Genomic DNA, 17,925 nt, shown 5'->3' on the forward strand with positions numbered 1-17,925 from the left:
GGGACCCCTGGGAGCTTCCAAATCACAGTCTGTTGGCAGGATCCCAGCATCAGTATTTTTTGAGGCTTCCCAGATGATTTCAAGGTGCAGACAAGTTGGGGAGCCCCTGGTGTAAGGGGTAAAAGGGTCTGTGTTCTGTGGGGGAGTATCTTTTTTTTTTTTTTTGTGGAGAATATCTTTGGTGGCTGTGCAGGTTCTGTGATTCTGCCTGTGCTCCTATAGGGAAGAATTCGAGTACCTTGCTTGTTGAGCCTCTTCTCAACTAAGACTTTCACTTGATTGTAGAAACTTGACAAGGTGTGTTAACTCTGCCTCTTCCTCCCATTGGCTTTGTTGTAGTGGATGACATGGTAAAAGTGACCCATGGGACAGGGTCTCCTTTCAGGGCGATGAAGATGTTCTGGAACTAGGTAGTGGTGATGGTTGCTCGGCTCTGCGAGTGCTCTCAGTGTCACTAATGGTAAATGTTGTGTTACACCTGTCTTGCCACAGTTTTAAAAAGTAGTGACCTGGGGTAGCTTTTACATGCATGCAGGTATTTAGATATTCAGTAAAAAACACTGGCTCTGGAGAATGAAAATGGAGACTTCAGTTAGGTGCCTGAGATCTGTAGATAGACGCTTGTTTCCAGAGCACCTCTGAGGTCTCCAGGGATGGGCCCACAGTCACGGGCCTGTCTGTCTCCGCGATTTTTCAACCTTTTCTTTTCCATCCTGGTTGCAGAAAGGAGAGACAGGAAAGTTCCCTGTGGCTCATTTTCTGAGGCTGACCTTTCTGCAGGGGAAGTGAGCGCCCTTGCTCCTTCTCTGCCCCAGATGCTGTTTTCCTCTGGGCGGCCTGGGGACTGGTAACCAGCCATGTAGGGGCGGGTCTCCCAAAGCCTGGAGTCGTCCTGACCCACCCTGCTGAGTGATCGGCCCCCTCCTCTGGTCCTGCTGCCTAAGACCCTAGTTGCTGTGACAGCTTCACCGAGGTTATAGGGCTGCAGGGTAGAGGAGGCTGGTGACTCGCCCGGGAGCCCTCCCTTTGCAGGAGCCTTGTGAAAGGATACTGTACAGCGTGGCCACTGGGAGGTCACCACTGGCCCTACCATCTCTCTCGCTCAGTACTGAATGGCTAGCCCCGTCTGGCTGTGTGCCTACTGTCACAGACAGGCTTCCTCTCCGGGCTATTTTCAGCGGGAAGATATTATTAACTGCTGAGGCACAGTTCTCAATTTAGTGGCTAACACACCAAGAAAGGAACATTCCCTTGGTGGCGGCAACTCTACCTAAACACAGTGGCTCATTGGGGGTGATGCCCCCAGCCCCCTTTGCTTCTCCCCACGGGGGTCTGTGCCCCTAGCCCACTTTCTGGGGCGGCTGCGACTGAAGATTCAGTGTCTACCATAGAGAGAATGAGGCTTTTTCTTAAAGCCAACTGTAGACCATGATAGCGTTTATATTCTAAAATGGGGAGATTTTGTGATAGGGATGGGGCACTGGATGGAAAAAGGAACTTTCTGTGGAGTTTAGGACAGCTGTTTAAAACAGGGTGATAACTTTCACCTTGTAAGTGAACAGGAAGTATTGGGACAAGACAGGAAATGGCATCATTCCTTTTGTGAGAAGAACTCCAGAAAAAAAGTTGTTCGTGAAAGGTAGTGGCTGAGAGGAGGCCGGCCCGGTTTCGTTTTGTTTTTTTTCCCCCTTCTTTCCTTCCACTCCCATGAGAATTTCTGGGCCATTTTCTTTAAGAAAGAGGCTGTTTGAGAACTTTATGTTATTTTTATTAGTTAAAAAAATATTTTACCAGAAGGGTCACATTCAGTTGAAATGCTAACTGCAGCCTTCTTGCCCAGTATACTAAGAATCTTTCATGAGTGTTGCAGCTTCCTTCCCCAAATGGGGAGGCCGAGCAGCTCTTGGCTGGAAGTGAATTTTGGTTTGGCTGCACAGTCTTCGACACTGAGCCCCACCCAGTGTCATTAGCTCAGTTTTAACCTGCAAAAAAAAAAAAAAAAAACTCTTTTTTGGGGGGAGGGGTGGGTGGGAATTTACGGATACCCTTAGCCTGTTCACCCCAGTATGACCTTGCCCTCACCAAGGTGCCTGGCATTTGGCAGGCTGGGGCTGCCTTTATTTACTAGCAGTGGGCCTCATTTTGCCCAAGGAGTCCCTCCTTTAGCTTCCTGACTGCCTATCGCTAGGACTCTGGTGAGCGGTAAAGAGGTGACAGAAGACAGCTCCCCTGGTACAGTTGTGCTTAGCCCTGGGGGATGGGGGTAACTCAGTCCTCAGTCACCAAGAAGCTTCCCCCTTTAGAAAGAGGGCTTGTGCAGCCCCACAGTGATGTGCAGAAGGTGGTATTGTGCTGGGTGTGAAAACAGTTTTCATTTATTCATCTCTGGGTTTCTAAGTCCCCTCTTGGACAATGTCATTGTTCTCGTAACATGGGACAGTGCCCCGACCCGGGCTGTCAAGGAGCCATCTTTAGGATGGAGACCAGAAAGAAAGAGATCTGTGTGTGGCTGGCTTGCTCCCCATTTCCCCCCAGCCCCCAGCTTTTTTCCTTAGTGGGCTTTGTTTTGTTCTCATAACACAACAAGAGCCCTGGGGTGTGTAAAAGCATTGTTGAACATTCGGTGAGGCTAACTTGTCCAAACAGAGCAGGACGCCAAGGCAGAATGCTGTGGGCAGGTGGTGAGCCCACAGAGGTTGCCTGGCCGGCGCCTGGCTTGGAAACACCTCCCGGGATCAGCCGCAGCTGGCAGGGAAGTAGCTGAGGACAGGGGCTCTTTTCCCGCCAGCCTGGGGCCAGACCTAGGCCTTTCTGGCTGACCCCTGCCTGGAAGGCACGCTCCGCTCCCAGGTGGGTTCTCACGGGCCTCGCTCTGCCAGGTGTAAAGCTGGGGCCTGGGGGGCGGTGGTGGTGCAGCTGCTTTGGGAGAAGCCAGCGTGTCCCTGTGGTCCAATCATTTAGCGATTATTTACTGAGCACCTACTATGTGCCCCGCTTTGCCAGGCATGGAGGATGTAGTTCTTGGACTCTGCAGACGTAGTGGTCTGTCTGAAGGTGCTCTGGGATCAGTGAGATGGAGGGTCCTTGAACAGGATGTGGCTCTGTCTGCAGTCAGGCACAGGGCAGCTTCTCAGCCATGGGGTGAGGTGTTGTAAGACACGGGGGAGGTGCAGGGATGGTACCCTGGGGAGATTGTTTGAGCACGCAGGGCCAGCACAGCTTCTCTGCTTCGGTTGTGTGGTCTGTTGAGAGTTGAGATAAAGCAAAGCTTGTGGATAAACAGAGGTCTGCCTCCTCCGGTTCTGTTTCTATTCCCGCCCCCCCCCCCCCCACTTGTTGATTGTGAGATAAGAGCTGCAACAGCAGGAGGTAGGGTTATAATCCAGACCCTGGTGGTACTTGGGAGCCCAGCAGAGTGGAGGTGACCAGCCAAGGGGCAGGGCGGGGGTGGCATGGGCACCTGGAATGTTAGCATTTATGTCTTTACAGCCACAGGGGAGGTGGGACATTTTCAAAGTCCAGGACTTGGACTTTTTTTTATAATTCCGGTGGGCTTGATTCCCATGAGGACAATCTGGGGATGCAACATTGCCTTTTAATTTAAAATCTGATGGTCAAGTTCATTTCTGAGGTCCCAGCCAGTGTGTGAAGCTCTGGCTGGCCCGCCTGTGGGTGGGTTTACGTGAGGTAATCTAATACCCAGTTACCAAGGGGTTTCATTTTCACTGCGCATCCTGCCCCTGGCCGTTCCCCCGAGGCCTACTGGAGCTCACTGATTTAATTAATCATCCTTGCTCCTCTGTGGAGTCGGGAGAGCTCTTTTGGCCTTTGGTTAGATCCAGGGTAGTAAGGGAAGAACTGAGTTCAACTCCAGTTTTCCTCTTGCAAAATGGGGAGTTTTTGTCATTCAGACGTGAGCACTCAGATCACCAGGCCAGGGACTGTTGGTGTCTCTCGTGTTTGCTCATTTCTGTGTTAGCTTTTTACTTTTTAACTTGGGGTGGACGTTCAACAGGAACAAAAAAAGACAACGCCAAGGGCTTCCCTGGTGGCGCAGTGGTTGGGAGTCCGCCTGCCGATGCAGGGGACCACGGGTTCGTGCCCCGGTCTGGGAGGATCCCACATGCCGCGGAGCGGCTGGGCCCGTGAGCCATGGCCGCTGAGCCTGTGCGTCTGGAGCCTGTGCTCCGCAAAGGGAGAGGCCACAACAGTGAGAGGCCCTTGGACAGCAAAAAAAAAAAAAAGACAACGCCAAGAAAAGACTGTACTGTCAGTAAACTCACCTTTCTGCATCTGCCACTTGGAGGGTTAAATTACCATCTCCAGTCACCCTTTCACACCTTGCGGTCAACTTCCCCAGTGAGCTTCTGAGGCTAGAGAGGGTCAGGAAGAGCCGCTCAGCTCAGAAAGTGCCTGGGGACCTTGCCAGCCCCAGGGCAGCCTCGCAGCCAGCACGGCCCCTCCCCCTCATTAATCAGTAACCAAGAGGGAAAAGCAGGAGTTGAGTTCTTCCTGTGATCTGGGTGCACAGTATACAGTTCTTAAAAACAGATGGGCCTCAGCTCAGTGGGATCACAGTTAAAGGCCCACTGTGGATGGGGGGAAAAGGCCTGGATTTGGGGGGGGCTTGCAAAGATTCAGAAGCCGACCCCCATTTCAAGTGTTTGTCGGATGCCCCAGGAGGGGGCTTGGAGAGAATTACAATGGGAGGGAAAGCGCCCACCCTCCAAATTTCAGTCCCCTGGGGCTGGCCTGCTTTCCTGGGCTGAGGACAGTGGCACAGTCGTCAGCTGGCTGCATGGCCTTCACTGAGCCATTTTTGTGTCCTGGACCTCAGTTTTTTCATCTACAAAATAAGCAGTTGGACCTGGCCTCCAAGTCCCTTGCAGTACTGAATGAAATCCTGTGATCTTCGGTTCTTGGATTTGAAGGTGTGTGAGAATAAGACCCCTTTCGCGGAGGTGGTGGGTAGCTGATGGCCTCTTCCACCGGCGAAGGAAAAGGCTGTAGTTCTTCACGTTTTGAGGTTTGCAGACTTTTCCAAGAATGAATGAAAGTTGAAGGAACTTTCCCCAGAAGAATGCATGTGCATACATTTCCAGGGGTCCTTTAGCCCCATCCCATGGAATCCCTTGTACTCAAGAAGGCAGGGTGTACACGAGAGCATTAGGAGAGGCAGGGCCTTTTTCTTTTTGTGGTAAAATATACATACCATTTACCATTCTAGCCCTTGTTAAGTGTACAGTTCAATGGCATTAAGTCCATCCCGTGGTTGTGCAAACATCACCGGTATCCACCCCCAGAACTTTTGCACCTTTCGAAACAAACTGTGCCCATTAGACACTAATATGGCAGTCCCCCCTCCTCCCAGCTCCTGACATGAATTTGACTGTTCCAGGTTCCTCATATGAGTGGATTCATACAGTATTTGTCCTTTTGTATTTGTTTTATTTCACTCAGTGTAAGGCCTTCAAGATTCATCCATGTTGTAGTAGGTGTCAGACTTGCTTTTCTTTTTAAATGCTTATAGATATCCGTTCATCCTTCAGTGGCCACTTGGGTTGCTTCCACCTTTTGGCTATCGTGAATAATGCTGCTGTGAACATGGGTGAACAGGTATCTCTTCAAGACCCTGCTTCAGTTCTCCTGGGCGTATACCCAGAAGTGGAATTGCTGGGTCATGTGGTAATTCTGTGTTGAGTTTTTTGAGGCAGGGCCATCCTGACTTGAGTGTCCGCAGAGACGGATCACAGATCCCATGGGGCAACTGGGTGGACTCGAGGGGGAGCCCTGGGGCAGGGGGAGTGAGAGGAGAGTGGCATGGGGTGGGGGGAGGAGGACAGCGGAGGAGGGGTGGCCTGGCTCTCTGCAGGAATACAGGCCAGATTGGAGCCCGCGTTCACGTGAGGCCCAGAGTCCTCCGAAATGTGGAGCACACAGCACTGAGCAGCGGTGGCCTTGTGACGGTGGTCCAGGGTAGGGGGGCTTTCATACCCCTGGCCTCCTCACTGGAGGCTAAGGGGTGGGAGGGCCCGTGAGGGGGGGTGCTCACGCCTAGGAGGTCCTGGGTGCTTTGGGGGTGAAAGGGCTGGGATGGCTGAGCAGTGAGTGTGTCAAAGCCAGGGAGATCAGATTACGGAGGCAGACAGAAGTAATGATTAACTTTTCCAGTCTGCACACTGTCTACACTCTGTCGTACTTTGTTTTTCCCTGTAAGTACAGTGCGGCCCTGGCCGGGCCCTGGTGTTGGGTTGTAAAGAAAGAAGGAATGAGGGCTGGGAGTGAGCAGGGGGCGGGGAGCCAGGGAGCTGGCCGGAGAGGGAAGGCTTTTCCATCAGATCCAGTGCTGGAATTTATTGGCCGGAATGCAGTAAGTGTTCAAAATGCCATCCCATCCAACAGTTTTCATAATTGTTATGGAACAAGGGGAGCTGGGGGAGGGGAGGGATGAAAAGGACTTTTGTTTCTCACTGGATTTTTCCTCTTCTTCGGAAGGTTTCTCTACCCTCCAGAAAAACGAGAGTTGAGCGGAGCTGTGTGAAGGATGGGGTGGGGCAGGGCCCGCGTCTGGGGCTGGAATACCTTGCAGGGAGCCTGGAGGGTCCGTGCAGCTCGGGGGCTTTATTCAATTGAGACCCACAGCAAAAGCTGCTTCCGCAGAGCCCCCAGACCTGCAGAACCAGGAAAAAACTGTCCTGCACCTCTGGGGGTGGTGTCCTTTCGGAAAGCTGGCTGATTGTGCATCTGTGTTTATTAAGCTTCTTTAACGCGTAGCCAGCGTACTTACAAGTGGTCAGTAAAAAGGAGAAAATGAGGGACTTCCTGGTGGTTTAAGAGTAGTTTCCTTTGTTGGATCTGTGTTTGCGAGGGGAGGCGCATCACCAGTTGGGAATCCACGCGTGGAATTTGGGGGGGTTTCTGGACTCTCCCCGGGTTGGGGGTGGGTGGGTTAGAGATGTGACGTGCATACCCTTCTGTTGTGTGCACGTCCTCCTTGCTTTGTCTTCCGGAGAGTGGCCAGGATCCTCCCCAGGGGGCAGGCAGGTGAGCAGATAATGCCCCCGTGCAGGCAGGTCTGGGGGCTCTGTATGCAAGTGTGTGACCCCTCTTTCTGAAGGGAGCTGCTGAGTTAAGTTGGTGGGGGGGACGACGGTGGGAACTTGGTGATGCACCCTGGGGTGGAAGAGACTTGAAATTCAGACTTGAAAAGGACGAGGCTGGATGCACGCTAACCACCAGCCAGGGAGGCCCATTTACTGTAAATATTATGAATGGAGTTGGCCGGGCTGGGAGTCCCCACCCTTCCTCTGAGGCCTCTCGGAGCTGGGCAGAGCTGGCCTCCTCAGAAGGCAGGCAGCCGGGTACACGCTATAATTTGCATGGCTGAAGGCTGGGGCACAGGAAGCCGCGTCAGCCCGGCTGGCGAGACAGATGGGAGCTTTTGATCTGTGTGGCTTCCCCCCTTCCCCGGCGCTACCCTTAATTATATTCTCTGATGGCAAAACACTGCTCTCAGGAGGGACCCCTGGGCTGGGGGCCTCCGACTTGGGCCGTTTGAGGGGCTTTAGGAGGTGGGGCTGTGGCCCGTTGGAGGAGTAGGGAAGTACTTTTTAGCTCTAGTAACTGATTACTCATCACAGTTTGTAAGGCACAGTCACGAATCAGTCTTCTAGACGAGTAGGACCTGCCAAATATGTCAGCCCAGGGGAGTTTGCAAGAGGAAGGAGGGTGATGATGGCTGAGAAGCTTCAGGGCGCCGGGCATGGGTGGGCATTGGAAATAAGATGGTGATATAGGAGACCCTTCCCCGGACACTCACCTTTTCCTGGGGGCGATGAATGACGACACAGAAAGAACACGAGTTTGTTAACTCTTTGCAATGAAAAAAAAAGTTGGTTTAGAGATGGACACGGCCAAATCTGACTCAAATCTCCTTTCCCTTTTGATATTGTTTTGTTTTATTGTTGCAAATGAAATGCAAAAACGTGCCCTGCTCCCCGAAGTGATTTTCTTACTCTCCAGAAGGTAGTAGAAATAAATGGAACCTGTGTTGTTGAATACTGAAACCCACAGTGTAGCCAGAGACCATCAGAGCCAGAAGGGGGCCCATGGGGCTGTTTTGCCCCAGCCGCCTTTGCCCCAGCTGTGGGCTGGTCAGACTGAGACTCTGAGGGGCAAAGCCGCTTGGCCAAGGTCACAGAGCAGCAGCTTGCTGGCAAAGAAGCCGTTTCACTCCTGGCTTGCCTGGTGCGAAGGAGCTGGACCCCATCCTCGGGGGCCACGGTAGGCATAGCATTTCCACAGTGGGCTGGGAAGGACACTTGTCTTCCCCTCTAGTGTTTGGAGAGGACTGGTGGCTTTTGAGGCCTGAGGTGGCCGCCCACACACAGCTCACACCAGCCAATGTTCTGGCCTTGAACCCAGCTCTGCTTTGCAGCAGGTGATGTGTGTCTCATTGCCCCTCCTTGAACATAGGAATGGTAATACCGTGCAGCCTCTCAGGGTCCCCTTTCTGTGAGCCCCTTTCAACAGAACTATACATAGTAAATGCTCGTTAGGTGAAGGTATCAGCCCAGAACTGTTGTCCCACCTGGGGGTGGGGGCGGGGCGAAGAGTTGTCAGCATTTTCCGAGCATCTGGAGAACCTAAGAGATAATGTGCCCCTAAGAGCCGAGACCCTCCGCTGTGGCTGCTGGCCAGGCCGTGACCTCTGGCTGCTTTTCATCAAATTGTCACAATGCCAGTGTGGCCAGTACTGGGAGCTCCATTTTAGAGATGAGCTCAAGTCACCACCAAGGTGACATGGGAGGCAGATTGAAGGGGGGAGTGTCTGACTCCATAGCTGGTCAGCTCGTGGCGGGTAGAACTCGCTGAGGAGTGAGGTTGGGCCCAGGGACCTGAAGAAGCACCCTGGCCTTTGAAGGAGAGCTTGTGGCACCCCCTGCCCACCCCCCAGCCCAGCCGCCTCAGCGGAGAACCTTGTTGCAGAGCTCTGAAAAAAAAATCCAACTTTTCCGTCCTGCCTTCTACCAGCCAGAGTTCATTCTCTGATGCATTTGGTTGTAGGAGCTTGGGGGTAGCAGTGATGGGTTGGGTCTGAGCATTTTCTGGGTAACTGAGAGTTAACCTGAAACGTTTTGAGTTAGTTTCAACCACCATGGTAGCTTGCTTTCAACCCCAGGGCTGTCTTTGCTGCCCCAAGAATCCAAGGGGGCAGCTCTGGCGTCACCTTTTGTGTCCCGGGTGAGGTTGTAAGCATGGCTGGTTAGAGCTGACCCCAGAACCCAGACTGAGCCCAGACACCGAAGCAAGTTTTTATGTGTTTGCTTCCTCCTGAAAACTAGAGACCAGCGAGAGACTTGGTTAATTGTGTTTGGGATGAGAGTGGATGGGACGGGTTGGCACCAAGTCCCCTTTTATCTCAGTCCTTGTCCCTGAAGTGAGCTGGTTGCTCTCTGAACAGTTTACTGACCAGGGTGGGGAGCCGGGCCGATGAAGCTGTTAACCTTTGGGACGACTGATGTAGGGGGAAGGACAGGATGAGGCAACCCTTGGTGGCGCCGGAGTCCCGAGGAGGGAGGGCCCTGGACCTGAGAGGGCGAGGCGTGGCCACGTTTGCGTTCCAGGGTTGCCGGGTTTACTTCTGGGTCTGCATGTGTGCCCTTCGTTTGCCCTCATCAGCCCGCGTGAGGCAGCCATTTCTGCCCAGGTTCCATCCCCAGCCGGGTGCTCTGCTGGACCACTGGGGAGGGGGCTCGCAGACCCATCCCACCGTGGGATAACCAGAATATTGAATAAGAGAAATAATCCCTTTATAATCCAAGTGCCTTGCGGAGATGAGAGTGGGTTGAGACCCCCCCACACACACACACCCGCCCGCCTTTTATTCCAGCCCCCTGGTTGCCCTGGCAGTGGGCACATTGGACTCAGCCGGTGCCTGCTTCTGTGGCTTTCTCTGTGCTGCTTCGTTTCCCAAGTATGTCCCTGTCCTGAAAAGTCAGAAACTTGGGGACCCCCCGCCCCTGTCCCATCAGCACCGCCTCTGTGTGTGGACACAGCTAGGGTGAGATGGCCTCACTTCAAGCGTTCTCAGAATCCCACTGGGACTGGGTGTTTTGGAACAGTTCTGCCTCTCTGGCCTCATGGTCAACTTCCTAAATTGGAGACCGGACATGGTACCGTCGAGGCACTGAACTTGGCCTTTCCTCCCTCCCTCTTTTTTTTTTTGCGGTCTCCCTCCCTCCTTTTTTTTTTTTTTTTTGCGGTCCGCGGGCCTCTCACTGTTGTGGCCTCTCCCATTGCGGAGCACAGGCTCAGGACGCGCAGGCTCAGCGGCCATGGCTCATGGGCCCAGCCGCTCCGTGGCAGGTGGGATCTTCCCAGACCGGGGCACGAACCCATGTCCCCGCCCCGCATCGGCAGGCGGACTCTCAACCACTGCGCCACCAGGGGAGCCCCTCCCTCCAGTTTTTTTCTTTTTCAACTCCTACACCTTCAAATCAAAAATTTTAAAAGGGGGAAGTTCCTCTCTTACCTAGGCCTTGAGGGTCTGGTCACCCTGTGCCATTGCGATCCCAGGCATGAGATTCATTCATGAGCCTCTGGTCTTCTGGGAGGGTCTGGTCTGTTCATTCACGACCAGGGTAATTAAATAACTCTTTGTATGAGGCATGGAGCTCCTTGTTAAGTGGTCTTCCCTAATGCAAGTACAAACACGAGGCACAATCCTTCTCCTTCTCCACACGGCCTCCCGCTTTGCTTTTAAAGGGTAGATTTTATGCTTTAAGGGAAATTGGGAAGGGGAGGGGGAAAAACAACCTTAAAGGAATTTTAGGCTGATTCAGCACTTTTCTGGGGTTGGTCCACAAATTCCCTGAACGGTAATAAAAAGAAAAACTTGTGAGCAGGCATCTGATTAGGTAGCTTTTGACAACACAGCTTTTCTTTTGGATGCTTTAAAATGCACAAATACAGTTTTAAAACAGGCCCCTGGTACAGTTTTCTGAGGAGGGAGAAGCTGAAAATACCGGAAAAGGTTATAAAAGCTGAGGGAAATTAACAAGGGACTGCGAGTTTTGCCTTCAGAGGTTAAGTATCGGCAACCAGGATACTAAGACCCTTCCTCAGTCCTTGTAACGAGGGGGCCTTTTTTTTTTCTGTGCAGGGTCCTCCCAGCTCCTCCCTCGGAGGCCTGGGAAGCCCCCAAGAGCTAAGCGTCTGCCCTGACCTTTGTGGGGAGATGCTTGTGGGCTGTGGGCCCAATTCCAGGAACTGTGCTTCTGTGAAGATGATGCTGAGCGCTTCCTAGAAATGAGCCCAGACGGCGGGTACTTCAGGGCTAAGGAGCGGAGTCTGAACTGGCCATTTGGGGCGTTGTACTGGGCCCCCAGAAGCGTGCTGTGTAAAAGGGGCCTTCGCTCCAGTGATGGGTTTGTCTGACAGCCTATTTCTGTGCTCAGAGCTGTGGAGTTCAGGAGCAGCAAGGAAAAGAGGTATCAGGGCACTAGGGGACTGCAGGGTGACATGGTGGGGCGACACGTGGGGGCCCTGCTGCCCCAGATTAGGGCACCTAGTGGGCTTTCAGGGGCCTTGTTCACATCCAGGGACACCTACACGCCGCCGTTTATCTGGGCCGGGCCATTAACCTCAACAGAAAAAGGCCTTTTCTTTTTCCAGGGGATGTCTGGCAGCAAATTGCTGGATGCATTGTCGGGCCGCACAGATCAAAGAGAAACCCGCCAGAACGCCCCCCCACCCCGCCCCATTCCCCCTCCTCTCTACTGGCCAACCTCAGGCCCCAGTCTCCCCACCACCCCCCGCCCAGCTTCCTCTGCCCCCAGGCAGACAAGGCGCCCCCCCCCCCCCCCCCGCCCCTTGCCGGTGGGCCTGGCACAGGGGCAACTCAATCTTCAGGCTTCCTCCCCCTCCCCCCACTCCCCCAACCCCCATACTCTGGCGGGTGCCAGGTTTCAGGGGAGCCGGGCTCCATGAAACAAAGTATTGTGAGGCTCCGCTGAGGGTCTCCAGCGACTCCTGAGCCTTCCTTTCCAGGCCGGTTTGTCGTCCTGAGTTGGGACAATAAGTGAGAACTTCTTACATTTGGAAACGCTCTCCCGCCTCAAACAAGCAGGCAGGTGGGCGCCCTGCGCCTTCCAGAAGAGGGCTTTCTGCAACCCGGCGAACTTGGACGTCAGAGCATTTCTATTTACGCGGGTGTTGTGGGTCTTTGGTATAGCCTTCAGAGCTGAACTCCCTCGGCAAGAGGGTTCAGAAGATTGCTAGCGCTCGCGAGTTTATTAGCAGTTGATGGATACTTTGCAGAAACAAGCTAAGGCCTGATGACTCACCTTCTGCTTGGAGCTCTTGTACCTCTCTTGTTTTTCCATATGTTCCTGTGTATGCGCATGCAAACACACGTTCACATAACACACACTCGAAGTGTGCTCGTATCCATGCACACAGCCTCTTTCACACTTGTGCTTCAGAGATGAATGTCGGGGTCGGGGGTGATGGGCCAGGTTTCTGGTGTTGATTTTCGGTGGGGTGGTGGTTGAGGGGAGGAAGGAGCCCTCAGCGTCCCCGTCTTGTGTAGCTGGCGGGGCAGGCATTTGAGAAGGCCAGGTGGGGGGCATCCAGGCAACTGGTGCTCAGGGTGGGTGTTTGTGGCTGCCTCAGTGGGTCACCGAGCGCCTTTGTACAGACTTATTCACGGGACACCTCCATGTAAAAGTTAATGCAGCTGACTGGTTCCCAGGTCCTTACGTGCCTGTTAACGTTGGAAGGAGTGGGTGTGCTGAGCTGCACTGGTTACCCAGCCTGCTGGGGCAGCAGGACAATGGAGACCCGAGCCCTCCTTTACCCCCCCCTGCTGTGCAGTATAACCCATCATCGTGCAGGCTCTAAACTCAGTGGTTCCAAAATCAAAAAGGCCAATCAAACCCAAAGACCTCACACACCACCCCCAACTTCATGCCCCAAGCCCCCCACCCCAGTAAGTGAGAAGCAGGGACCTACAGGGAGGGCAGGAGGCCGCCTCTGCTGCCTGCCAGGCCTTCCCCCTGTCTCTCCCCATTTTCGTTAACAAATACAAGACTTCCGGTCTCCGCCCTGCCACCACAAACCACAGTGTTCCTGCAGCCCGGCTGGGCTGGGGAGACTCACGGTTCCCAGTCTGAGTCCTGCCCTGCCGGCTCTAGCTTAAAGGAGGAGTTAGAGGAGTCGGAATGCCAGCCTCCAGGGCCCCCTTTCCTTTCATATGCTCCCCCCTTTAAAGATCTCTGAGCGCCTGTTTGGGAGTCACCTTACCAGAATCACCCCAGTCTCCCCTGCTGCCCGTGGGAAGCAGCATGTCTAGGAAAGCCGGGGTGGGCCCTCCAGGGGAGGAAGGGGGCAGGGCATCGACTTTAGATGCTTCTAGGGAGGGAAGGGGAAGAAAGGAAGATGCAGCAAGCAGGACCCTGCAAGCATGGCGGTACCCACTTTAAACACATCGTCTTCTGTCTGGGCTGCAGGAAGTTAAGGTAGTCTGGGCTGACACCAACTTGCAGGTTGTGATTTGGCATTTTTACCTGAACTCACGTGTACAGAGCTGCCGCTGACAGACACATTGAGAGTTATTTTTCTATTAGGAAGATAGATATTTTTAACCCAAACCACGTCCTTTAAAATTTTTCCTGGATATGGGACTTCCCTGGTGGTCCAGTGGCTAAGACTCCACACTCCCAATGCAGGGGGCCAGGGTTCGATCCCTGCTCAGGGAACTAGATTGCACGTGTCACAACTAAGAGTTCACACACGGCAACAAAGATACTGCATGTGGCAACGACGATCCCACATGCTGCAACTAAGACCCAGCACAGCCAAAGAAATAAATAAGTAAATAAATATTTGTGGCGGGGAATAAACTCTGCAGTGGCTCCTCCTTTAAAAAAAAAAAAAGTTTTTTTTCCTCCCGGATAGCGCCTCCTATGACCAAGGCACTGATCTGAGAACTGGGAGACAACAAGCACAAAGACTGCTTAGCAGGTGGTCCTGGGGTCTAGGTCTGGTTCCATCATCCCTGGGGCCTGAGCAACAAGCTTTCTGAGTCCAAGTTTTCTCGTGAGGATGACAAGGGACTGGAGCAGTTGGCCTTCAAGGTTCCATCCAGTTTAAAGAACTGTAATTCTAGACCATCCAACTGTAAGGCCTTTTCTAGCCCTAAAACTAGGACCAGCCAAGTTACTAAGTGGTCTTGGCTTCTGAGCTCTGCAGCGATGGGGCTTTCCTTTGGCCGGGTGGGCACACGTGCTGGTATCCTGGGTCTCTGACAGGGTGTGGGGAGTGGAGGGAAGAGGCTCCCCAGCAAGCCCCACGCTTAGAGGCAAGGCTCTTCCGTCACTGGGTCACGATTTCCAGGCCCCAGTAGGAGGACTGTTCGGCCTGCAGCACATCCAGCACCCCATTCCCTCCTTCTGTCTTGCCCTGAGAGACGAGCTGATCATGGGGCTGTGTGTGATCTTGATTTCGGGAGGAAGAGTAAAAAGGAGGGGCTCCATCACCCAACCATGTCCGCCATTTTGTTTTCTAGATTCCCAACTTCTTCTGGAGCCTGGGGATCGGTCACACTGGTGCGTGGTGGCATACTGGGAGGAGAAGACGAGAGTGGGGAGGCTCTACTGTGTCCAGGAGCCCTCCCTGGATATCTTTTATGATCTACCTCAGGGGAATGGCTTTTGCCTCGGACAGCTCAATTCGGACAACAAGAGTCAGCTGGTGCAGAAAGTGCGGAGCAAGATCGGCTGTGGCATCCAGCTCACGCGGGAAGTGGATGGCGTGTGGGTGTATAACCGCAGCAGTTACCCCATCTTCATCAAGTCAGCCACACTGGACAACCCGGACTCCAGGACGCTGTTGGTACACAAAGTGTTCCCCGGTTTCTCCATCAAGGCTTTTGACTACGAGAAAGTGTACAGCCTGCAGCGGCCCAACGACCACGAGTTCATGCAGCAGCCGTGGACTGGCTTCACCGTGCAGATCAGCTTCGTGAAGGGCTGGGGCCAGTGCTACACCCGCCAGTTCATCAGCAGCTGCCCGTGCTGGCTGGAGGTCATCTTCAACAGCCGGTAGCCACGTGGGGAGAGGACAGCGGGAGCCTAGCGGGCCCGGTCCAAACTACTTTGCTGCTAATAGTTTCCTCCTGAGTGCTTGCTTTTCATGCAAACTCTTTGGTCGTTTTTTTTTTTTTTTCTTTCTTTTTTCTCCCCTCCTTCCCCTGGTTCTTGTTTATGTTCTGTTTTGTTCTTTGAGAAATAGCTTATGAAAAGAATTGTCGGGGTTTTGGCGGGGGCGGGTGGTATGGTTGGCAGAACACCGAGGCGTGAAAAGGGGAAGCAAAAATCAGTACCACCGAACACAGTGTAAATGGGGGGGCAGGCCTCGACTTCGGGGTCCTCGTTGCCCTCGTCAGGGTGTACGAGAGAGAGAGAGAGTGTGTGTGTGTGTGTACGCAGATGGGGGAAGCGGTGTGCTCTGTTGTGTTTCCTACGGATGTTGACCGCTGAGAGGTTTGCGCTCCCAAGCTGTGTCCCTCGTGCTCCTTGGACTTGCACAGTGGGGCAGCGGGTGTCCCAGCAGTGGCCAGCAGCAAGGCTCTGTCCCCCAGCCTGGGGAAGCCCCCATCCCACCTCTCCCCTTCTAGGACATTGGCCTGTCCGCAGGCTTCTTAGAAGCCACCCTGCCAGTTTTTCCATGCTGTCTCACTCCCTTCCGGCCACCCTGCTGCCGTTGTCGTGTCTTTCCTTTTTGGCCATCTGCTCCTGGATACCTCTGAGATGGGCTTCCCGAGGGCTGCCGGGGCAGCCCCGTCACAGTATTGCTCACCCAGTGCCCTCTCAGGCCCCTCCGCCTCTCCCCTGCCCTGGTTACATCAGGTTTTTCCTGGACTCAGAAAACCAGCTCAGCACTTTCTTCCCCTCTGCAGCCTGTGTGTTGAGCTCTGCTGTTAGACCAGCGAGGGGAGCCGCCCCACTCCCCACCAAGAAGGATTCGGTCCATCTTAACCCAAGGTACCATCCTGAGCTGACACCTAACTCTTCCGTTTCTTCTACAACTCATACACTCGTATGATACGTTGACACTGCTCTTAGCTCAATGAGCATGTTTAGACTTTAACATAAGCTATTTTTCTAACTACAAAGGTTTAAATGAACAAGAGAAGCATTCTCATTGGAAATTTAGCATTGTAGTGCTTTGAGAGAAAAAGGACTCCTGAAAAAAAAACCCTGAGATTTATTAAAGAAAAAATGTATTTTATGTTATATATAAATATATTATTACTTGTAAATATAAAGACGTTTTATAAGCATCATTATTTATGTATTGTGCAATGTGTATAAACAAAAATAAAGAAAAGATGCACTTTGCTTTAATATAAATGCAAATAACAAATGCCAAATTAAAAAAGATAAACACAAGATTGGTGTTTTTTTCTATGGGTGTTATCACCTAGCTGAATGTTTTTCTAAAGGAGTTTATGTTCCATTAAACAATTTTTAAAATGTATACTTGATTCCATGTTGTCCTCCAGCTCCTTTTTCTTCTGGTGGGTGGGCAGCGGGATGTAGCCATCAGAATCTGGTACAGTTGGGGTCTCCCAGAGCTTGGTTGGGGAGGAAGCTTGGTTGGTGGGACCACAAAAGGGAGAGACGATCCGGAACACCTTGCTCTTCCTTGCATCCTAGAAAGACCTGTACCTACACAGATACCACCTTTCTTGTTAGGCAGGAACCTTAGGGTGCAGCTGGTGGGTGTCCTGAATTTGTAATGGGTCAACCTCGGGGAGCCCTGAGTTACAAAGGCAGCTGATTTTTCAAAGCCTGAAAAGTTGAAATATCATTTTGAATGATTGGGAAGGAGGTTGCACTGGGAGATAGGATGGGAAGGTAAAGTCCCAAGAACTTGGGGTCCATCCAGTTCCTGCTTGCTGACTCCTTTGCTTTACATTAAGTCCTGAGACGACTGCACCTTTCCCAGAGGAAGGTCACTGCCACACTGGGTTCCAGGAGAGATTCCCTGAGGGCTGAAGCCCTGGAGTAGAGATGAGGCTGGGGCTGAGTGTTGATGGTGGGAGGGAGGGATCTGGGTCCCCTAAGTTCTGTACTGGGCACTCCGGGAGGTGGAGTAGGCTGAAAGGAGTCTGGGCAGACCCTACTCTGCATCTGCTTAACACTCTTCCAGTTCTCTATTCCCTTGGCCCAGCCCAGCTTAGCCCCAGTGGCACTTGCTGGTATTGCCCCTGGGATTTTCACTGATCTGAGCCATGTTTTATTATTTTTCAATTAATTAATTAATTTTGGGCTATGTTGGGTCTTCGTTGCTGCGCACGGGCTTTGCCTAGTTGCTGGCAGCGGGGGCTTCTCTTGTTGCGGAGCATGGGCTCTAGGGCGCACAGGCTTCAGTAGTTGCAGCACGTGGGCTCTAGGCTCAGTACTTGCGGTGCACAGGCTTAGTTGCTCCGCAGCATGTGGGATCTTCCCGGACCAGGGATCGAACCCCTGTCCTCTGCATTGGTAGGCGGATTCTTAACCACTGCGCCACCAGGGAAGTCCCTGAGCCACGTTTTAGATTCGAGACCTCTTGCACAAGAAATAGGTTCAAATCGGGCACCAAATGGGGCTGTTTAGGTGTCTATGTCAGGGGGTCTTAAACCTTAGACCCAGGAAAGGGCTCTTTGAAGTGGGAGTTAAGATTTTAGATATCACAAACTGGTACAATTTCAGAAAAAAATTTTTGGAGGGCCAAAATAGGATTGCCAATTTTTCATTTTGCCAAATGACACAAAGCATTACAGCTTACTGGCACCACTGTTTAATGCGAGGGAATTCTAATACAATTGTATAGCGAGGAATGTTAACTTAGAGCTTTAGTGCCAAATGGTCATCTGGG

At 52.7% G+C, this 17,925-nt stretch overlaps 1 protein-coding gene across 3 annotated transcripts in view; it reads left to right on the top strand.

The window, feature by feature from the left end:
* The window catches only part of SMAD7 (SMAD family member 7), a 31,484-nt gene extending 14,942 nt beyond the window's left edge, over window positions 1-16,542 (top strand). For all 3 annotated transcript variants that reach the window (XM_067699151.1, XM_067699150.1, XM_067699152.1), the window contains exon 4: window positions 14,570-16,542. In XM_067699151.1, coding sequence (XP_067555252.1) covers window positions 14,570-15,108 — 539 coding nt within the window. In that variant the 3' untranslated portion in view covers window positions 15,109-16,542. The remainder of the gene's footprint in view (window positions 1-14,569) is intronic.
* Window positions 16,543-17,925: the final 1,383 nt, after the last annotated feature.

Source organism: Pseudorca crassidens, chromosome 12 (assembly GCF_039906515.1).
Source record: "Pseudorca crassidens isolate mPseCra1 chromosome 12, mPseCra1.hap1, whole genome shotgun sequence".
NCBI lineage: Eukaryota > Metazoa > Chordata > Mammalia > Artiodactyla > Delphinidae > Pseudorca > Pseudorca crassidens.